At 45.9% G+C, this 8,761-nt stretch overlaps 1 protein-coding gene across 1 annotated transcript; it reads right to left on the bottom strand.

Annotated features, from left to right (window-relative positions):
* Window positions 1-758: 758 nt before the first annotated feature.
* Window positions 759-8,756, bottom strand: LOC102752393 (F-box/WD repeat-containing protein 12; the record flags this gene model as incomplete). The annotated part of the gene is made up of 6 exons (XM_006768137.2): window positions 759-1,029; window positions 1,226-1,335; window positions 5,849-5,976; window positions 6,058-6,236; window positions 7,315-7,525; window positions 8,649-8,756. Coding segments are annotated over 6 exons (756 nt in total), but the record flags the coding sequence as incomplete, so codon positions are not given.
* Window positions 8,757-8,761: the final 5 nt, after the last annotated feature.

Below are 8,761 nucleotides of genomic sequence, written 5' to 3'. Positions count from 1 at the left end.
TTTCCTATCGTATTTTCTAATTGTTGGTACACAAATTTTAATATGTACATAACTAATTCACCAATCATGAGGAATTTTGCTTTATTAATTCTAATTATTTTCTTAAGATAATATTTTTTTTTAGAAATTATGGTTAATATACCCCTTTCTAATATTTTTAGAACTCAGTTTTGTTTTTAAGAAAGTATTACATTTATTAGCACCTCCAAGGTAATACTTAATTATGGTGGTGATGTCACCTTTACATTGTTCCTAACATCAGTGGAAATGTTTCTAATTATTAAGCATGATTGCTGTTTCTTCTAGATTTCCTTTATCAAGAAAATTATCTTCTGCCCCTATTTCATTGAGATTTTATTTCTACTTAATCCATCTATCTATCTTAAAATGTTTTCAATCTTCTGTGTGTATGTATCAAAGCCGCTCTTTTTTAAAAAAAGGAATTACTGAATTACAATTAGCAATTACTATTTTAGAATTTGTAAAGACTTCACTTGTAGTCAATTGCTAGAGAGAATATTTTAATGTTTTATATCCACTTAATACAGAATATCTTGGGCTACATCAGGAGTTCATGAAAGGATTTGAGGAAGGCTCACAGAGACCCACCAGCTTGCTGTTCCTCTTGCTTACAATTAAGAACTCTGAAAGATATGCCACTACACCAGTCAGGGCTTCCGAGGGGACCAAGTCCAGGGGCACCACCGTCAAAAAATACAAAAGTCTCCCTACAATTACATGATGCAATGCCATGAAACTCATCTACATGATAGCAATTTATTTTTTTAATGTGTCTAAAGCACACTGCACAAGATTAAGAAGATAAAATACATTTACTTACACATCTGAACAACAAAAATGATTCTGTGACACCCCCAGCACTGTAAGCATGGGTTTTCTAGTCCCCCGTTGGGCATTCTCTCCTTTCTGCCACTTACTATCTGAACAGCGCTGGGCAGATTGCTAGGCAGCCGGAACATGGACCAACAACAGGTTATTAACTCTCCTGTTACGTTTCCTGTTCCTTGTTTGAAAAACAGAGAATTATTCTTGTTTTATTGGCTTGCTGTGATTATTTACATAAATTCAAATAGCACAGTGCCTGCCCCTAGAAGGCATTTGAAAATTACTACTTCCATTCCCAATGTTGATTAAAAAATCATTTTAGTCTGTATGTACACAAGCTATTCACCAGAGTGAGATGATCTTTAACCAATGCAGTCACCTAGGTCTCGTCGCAGCTGGAAGTAGTATGACCTCAGAATACTCGTGCCAGCGCTTCTGGCTTCCACGCCCACAATGCTCATGCTGTCACTTTCCACCTGGGTGAATCCACTGCGAAGGAAACGACACGCTGCGTGTTAACTTGAGACAAGGACAAATGTGTTGGCAGTAGGGTCTTCACACACAACCTCATACCTCCTCCACCAGCCCCATTTGAGGACCTACTGCCTGAATCACAGTGATCCTGGCTATTCTGGAAACTTCTCCTGATATAGGAGGAGGGGCACCTGATCTAATCTTGGCAGGTCTGAGTCATTCCCCAGCATTTAGAACCATCAGTTCCTGATCAGTCTTGGTGAAGATGTGAACACAGCAGCTCATAAGGCCACCATTCTCTGTGATGTGACCTGTGTCTGCCTAGAGCAGCGGTTCTCAACCTATGGGTCGCGACCCCTTTGGCGGTCGAACGACTGTTTCACAGGGGTTGCCTAAGACCATCCTGCATATCAGATATTTACATTACGATTCATAACAGTAGCAACACTACAGTTACGAAGTAGCAACGAAAATAATTTTATGGTTGGGTCACAACATGAGGAACTATATTTAAAGGGCCAGAAGGTTGAGAACCGCTGGCCTAGACAAACGTACCATGTGCTGCTCTGAGGCATGAGAGGAAAATGAAGCAGGTATATAGAAAACCAAACGAAACTAAACTAAGCAAAAACAAAATTAGAGAAGGAATTTCTTGTTTCTTACAGAAGCCTAGCTGTTGGGCTATAGACTGCTTCTCGAATACTGCTGTTCTGGCCTTCGTGAAATACCTTTTAGCTTCAAGTCCATGCTGACTTACTAAGTTTAAGTAGCAACTAAAGTTCTATTTAACTTAGACATATCAAGAGTGGAATGCAGCAGTTTCCAGACTCTCAGAAAACTGCAGCATTGGCTGGTCTATCTAGGGGCTGAGCAGGTCCCCGATCTGGTCAGCCAGCCAGTGATCACTGTGCTTTTTGGGCAAAGAAGGTTGAATTTGCATCTGCTTTCTCTCTTTAGAATCATCATTCCTCCTCTTAAGTCTTTTTCTTTCTCAATTGATTTTTAGTAAATTTTCAGAGTGGGGCAACCATCACCATGATACAGTTTTAGAACATTTCCATCACTCCAAAAAGTTGTGCCCTAGCCCAATTTGCTCAATGGTTAGAGCATCAACCTGCAGTCTGAAGGGTTCTAGGTTTGATTCTGATCAAGGGCATGTACCTCGGTTGCAGTCTTGATCCCCAGTCCCAGTCAGGGCACATGCAGGAACAACTAATTGATTTGTCTCACTCACATCGATGTTTCTCTCTCTGTCTTTCCCTCTCAGCTTCCACTCTCTCTAAAAAATAAAATAAAATCAATGGGGAAAAAAAAATTCTCAGATGAGGATTAACAAAAAAAATAAATAAAAATAAAAATTTAAAATAAATTTTAAAAAAGATTTATTGTACTTATCTGTAGTAAATCCCATCCTACTCTCAGCCCCGGGCAGCCACTAATTTATCTTCTGTTCCTACAGACTTGCCTCTCCTGGATGTTACATAAATGGAATCATAGAGTATTCTTATCTGTCTGGCTTCTTTAGTGGAGCACGATGTTTCTGCATTTCACCCATGTCAAGTGTATGTCAATGCACCATTCCTTCTTATAGCTGAGTAATATTCCCTGTACGGATGTACCACAGTGGATTTATCCATATCGGCTGGCATTTGCACCGTCTGCACTTTTAGGGTTGAGTAAAGCTGCTAAGAACATCCCGTGCAAGTCTTTGTGTAGATGTGTGTGTGTCTATTTCTCTTGAGTAGATGTGAAGATTCACATAAAGTCTGGGTGTAGATGAATTTATTTCCTTAGGTACATACGAACCTTCCTCTAACGTCTTTGTGTAGACATAGGTCTGTTTTTCTTGGGTAGATCCTAAGTGCTACTGGGTTGCTAGGAAATTTATGTCTAATACACATTTTCTTTGGAGAATCAGAATTCGTATTCAGAGACAACAACATTTTAGGAAACTGAAAAGTTCCTAGAAAGTTTTGGTTATTTCTTGCAGTAGTCACGAAGGTGCCAAAAAAGGAGATAAAATGTTGCACATCTTAGAACTTACAGGGAACAACAGCATTAAGCAAGATTTCTGGGTTTATTATGGCCAAATGAAGCTCCCCAAAAAAGAAATTACCACTCAACTAAGGATTTCTGGAGGTACGTGTTGTAAATCAGGGAAAGGGCATAATTTGAGGTCATGATCCATTCGTTCCGGAGTCCTGATTAAAACACCTTTTTGAGATGTGCCACTCACCTGCCACACTGAAAACAGTGTCACTTCAGCAGATGGACATGTTTACAATTTTATGATGCGTGTACTGCAGTGTTTAAAAGCACATGTGAATGGGAGATTCCAAAGTTTCTACTTGCTTACCATGACGAGAGCAGTGCAATGCAGCGTTGTGATGCACACAGTGCAGTGTTTAAATAGACTTATAAAGAAGTTTCTAAACGTGCTACTTGCTTGCTAAGTTAAGAACAGTATTGTGTCAGTGAGAGGATGTTCTAACTACTCAGTAGTGCTGTAAAGAAGGCAATAGAGAATTCCGTAAAGACAAATAAAAAAGAAAGAAACAGTGCATTTATGAGGCCAACATCTAAGCACAAGTCCCTGAAGGCTGACCTGACCAAGGCAACAGCACCGGTGTTTGCATGCATCTCCCCAGAGGAGGGGCGGTATCCCTGCCCCTGGAGGGAGACCATCGTTATTACTGACAGAGGGGCTCCACGTCACACAGGCGGGCCTCGGGTCCACAGCAGACACAGCAGAGCGAGGCCATGATGCCGCTCCCAAGTACAGGGGAACCCAGTACAAATGTATCCCAGCGTAAACGAGCGGAAGTACAGTACGTCCCCACCTGCAAATGTGGACATGGAACGGCCTGGCTCCCAAACACTCCGGTTCGGCCCAGACCTCCGACTTCCAAGGAATTTAATGAGGAATTCTGAGTGAAGCAGTTGCTGGTGCCAATGCTTTTCAGAATGCAGAGCACTGAGTTGGCCTTACGTTTTGTTTAGAAAGTTGAGAGGGTTAAAAACTACCTACAGACCAATGATCTTAAAATTTAGTTGATTCCCTACTAATTCTTAATCTTCCCAGAAAATTCTATTTATTTACTGAAAAGAACTAAGATTCTCCTGTTTTAGGAATTTCCTCTAATAATTGTCCTCAAATACCTACTGATTTACAATTCAGAAAATACGTAGTTTTGTTACAGAAATCTGTAAGTTTTTAAATATTTGGTTGGGGCATTGTATTTTTTCATTTAAGATTATAAGATGTTTCATGGGCACAGACAACAGTGTGGTGATTGCAGGGGGCAAAAGGGTGAGTGGAGGTGGAAAAGGGTATGGGGGAATAAATGTTAATGGAGAAAAATAAAATTTTAAAATAAATAAGTAAATAAGTAGTGTGAGAAGTTTGTCACAGGAGGGTGAATTTACCGCATACCTCATGACAAGAAAGTGACAACTCTCCCAGATGGAATATGAAATCTGGAAGCCCTGTCCTCTATAGCACTCTAGCAAGAAAGCTCACAAGTGGTTCCAAACTATTAACCTAAAAGCACGATGCATTCTTTCACTTTCACAGTCTTGTCCCCATGGACGCCCCCCACACCAGGGTCTGGCAGTAAGTTCAGAATTGTGTGGGCTATGAAGGGAGGGTAAGGCTGGGCTGCAGGGCTGTTAGGCCCCACCCCGGACCTTCCGCCTCCCCGTGGGACTTCGGGTACAATAACCACAGCTCTGCACGCCCACTGCACCTGGGCAATGTGGGTGATGCCAGCTGTGGGTGGCGGTTTCGTACATTAAAGGAGACCGAGTGGAGGGTGCAGAACATCTTTCTTTAAGAGGAAACAGATTCTGACCCGTGACTTTTGTTGGGTCCCCAAGTAGTTAGGGGCAGGCTAGGCTAGGACTCCAAGTCCCAGTCACATTCTCTCCAAGGGAATCCTTAAAAAGGTACTGTGGGGTATATGCACCCCTATGTCCATAGCAGCACAATTCACCATAGCTAAGATCTGGAAACAGCCTAAGTGCCCATCAGTAGATGAGTGGATTAAAACACTGTGGTACATCTACACGATGGAATACTATGCTGCTGTAAAAAAGAAGGAACTCTTACCATTTGCAACAGCATGCATGGAACTGGAGAGCATTATGCTAAGTGAAATAAGCCAGTCAATGAAGGAAAAATACCACATGATCTCACTCATTTATGGGATATAATGATCAACATAAACTGATGAACAAAAATAGATCCAGAGACAAATGGCAGGGGAGGGGGGTTAGAGAACAACCAAAGGACTTGTATGCATGCATATTAGCATAACCAATGGACACGGACACTGGGGCAGGGGAGAGGGGTTTTGCCCAGGGTGGGAAGGGGAGGTGTCAATCAGGGAAAAAGGAGACCTACATAAAACTTTAGCAATAAAAAAAAATAAAAAATAAAATAAAAATTATATATATATATAAAAAAAGCCACTGCGGGGAGGCCAGGAGAGGCCATCTTACGGGTAAAGGAGGAATCGGATGCAATTACCTGGCCCAGCGGTGGGAGCCCCCGAGCAAGTGATAGCAGCTCTTGAGGACAGGAAATTTATTCCCCTTTTTCCACATGTAGACACGCAAGGAGAGGTCGAAAGAAGAGGTGACGACTCGGCTCTGGTCCTTGAAATGAAAGCTACATGAGGCGGGGATGTGGGCTCCGGGGCTGGGCTCCTCGATCCGGGCCGGGGGTGCGGCACTCACCACACACAGGGACGTGATGGGCTTCTGATGGTCCTGGAAGGCTGCCAGCCGCAGGCCGTGGATGGTGAAGAGCACCAGCTCAGACTCCGACACCAGCAGGACCACTTGGGAGCCGTGCCCCTTCATGAGGTGAGGAGGCAACATGGTGTCTGGCAGGTTGAAACTTGCGATCTGCTGTACTTTTTGAATGAAAAACACACTGATTGTCATTTCTTGATAGCAGCTGGAGTCCGGGACAGGCGTGCCTCACCTAAGATGACGCAGCACATTGAAAAGGGCAAGGGCTTCACAGTTACCGCAGCGTTCACGGCTGAACCACGCGTTTACTCCCTCAGCCTCCCATGCACTGGCTCTACCGCACCGAATCCGGTGCCTGGCTTACAGGGGACACTGTGCAGGGGGAAGTGACAGTACCTGGCACACAGCACCATCCAGGGAATGGGGACAATGAACACCCTTCCTCATCTAGGACAGGGTGATATGAAAAAGGGCCACATGAGAACCAAGACATTTACGACATCTGCCAAAAACTATGTTGAAGACATAGTCTTTACACTGTATAGCATTCCTTGTTTTTTTTTTTTTTTTTTTTTTTTTTTAAATCAACTTGATCACTTTCTAATGGAGTTTAGCACCAGGAAGAAAAAATTACCTCTTTTGAAAAAATTCATGTGCTTTCTCGTATCAGACAAGGGATTATTCCATATCCTGTTTTCCCTTTTTCCTCGGCTGCCAGGAAGCTCAGAATAAAAACTAAGGTCAAATGATGACATGAAAACAAATGAACATAAAACCAAAGGAAAACAGCCAAGGACCACAGGGAAGGCCTGTCCGGGAGACAGGGAAGGAGAGGTCTGTGGGTCTTATTTTCCTACTGGACTAGGAGCTCCTGGGGAAGAGATAGGTGTGGCTTTTATCCATCTTTGCCTGCACTGTGCTGAGAACAGTGCCTTGGATACAGCGGTGAAAAGAAGCAAGGATGAATGGAAGCAGGAAAATAAGTCAGGAGAGGGCAGACTGTAAGCTGACAGTAGTTAATGTCTGAATTTAGGGCTACGCAGAGGGCCTGACACAGAGCAGGTGCTCAACCACTCACACAGTGTATAACATCACAAACAAGGAAACATTCGTTGGGTCACTATATTCTCTGCGAGAAAAGAAAAAGTGTCCCAAAGGCAACATGAGGAATCTGTGCTTGAAGCATCCTATGCAACGTTGGTGACATGCAGGCCCACAGGTCCTGTTGGGGATCCTTACCCAGAACGTTCACTGCATCCTTGGACTTCTTAGCCCCTGGCTCATAGGTGGTGACCACCCACTGCACGCCGCTGTCATCCCTGTGCACCACCACCAGCCTGGCCGCCTCATCGGGGGCCCAGCAGGCTTTGGAAGTCAGCCCGATGGGGAGAGAGGTGGAGACAGGAGGCTCGTCTTCCAGTGGACACAGCAAGGAGTGTGAGTGGAACACCTGGGGAACAGCACCGCCGGCCTCAGTGCGATGACAGGGACGCCTCCGGCCCCGGAGCACTCTCCGGCGGCTCTGCTCAGGGACCCACACCCACAGTGGCCTTCCGGGTGTTAGGGAGCGGCTGTGCCACTCGCAGACCCTCCTTTCCAGGTGGCTCGGGCCAGGGAGCAGGTCAGTCCCAGCCCACGTCTGGCCAGAAGATGTCTAGGTGCATGAGTCCCAGTGAGGGCAGGGTGAGTGACTCCAGTAAACGGCTCTTCTGCTTCTGAGCAGCTACACAGCACTGTCCTACTTCTGCCTCCAGTGTCTGCCTCCAGGATCCCTTCCTACTTCCAGGTAGTCTGGTCCCAAACACTTCTTCTTGGTCCCTAGGACTGCTATGTCAAGAGTCCCGCTCCTGGTGACCACTGCCCCCTGCCAGCCCCTTCCTGAGCCTCTCTCCTCCACTGCCCTGTCCAGACCTCTCACCTCCCCTGGCTGCCAGGTCCCTGCACTGCCGCCTGATTGCCCTGCCTGCCCTAGCTCTCTTCCTGGCTTCCTCATCTAGCCACCCAGCATGGATCAGACCTCTCCAGGGGGCTCCAACTCCGCTCTAATTTTCCAGGTCAGTTCCTGGCACTCAGGCTGGACGTCTCTGAGCCCATAAATCACCAAGATACTCCCTGGGTCCCAGGGCTCTGGTGCTAGTGCTCAGTGCCATGGGTTGGCCATGCTGTGCCCGATCCAGGTAATGATGCTGCCCCCCACTGGCAGCATCTCCTCATGCCTGACCTGACACCCTCTCATCCTCGCTCTCATGGAAGCTCTGTTCTCAAGCCACTGAATGTCTATGACACTCCACCAAGGTGTCCCTAAGGCCCCATCTCCTTCAGAACTAACTCTGTCCTCTAGCCAAGCCACGAACTCCTTCCGACCTGGGAGCAACACAGCAGCCTGGAAAGAGCAGCGGCTCTGGGGAGAGGCCTGCACCACCACTGCCCAGCTGGTGGCCCTGAGTGGTCGCAGACATGGTCCTGTGTGAGAAGCCACCCTCCCAGATGCATGTGCAAGACCGGGCACACAACCCACGACCTGTGCACACAAAGCCTGGCCCTTGGGACAAGGGACACAGCTCAGCACTGACCTTGGGGCTCAGGTCTGAGTCCTGGGCCAGTGTGACCACCCACTGGCAGTCGGGAGAGCAGAGCAGGGTGGCAGGGTGGTTCGGGAACACGCTCACCCTGGACAGTACCTGCA

This window comes from Myotis davidii, unplaced genomic scaffold, assembly GCF_000327345.1.
Source record: "Myotis davidii unplaced genomic scaffold, ASM32734v1 scaffold2043, whole genome shotgun sequence".
NCBI lineage: Eukaryota > Metazoa > Chordata > Mammalia > Chiroptera > Vespertilionidae > Myotis > Myotis davidii.
Note: the sequence above shows the minus strand (reverse complement) of the source record. Positions and strands in the feature narration are given on the sequence as shown.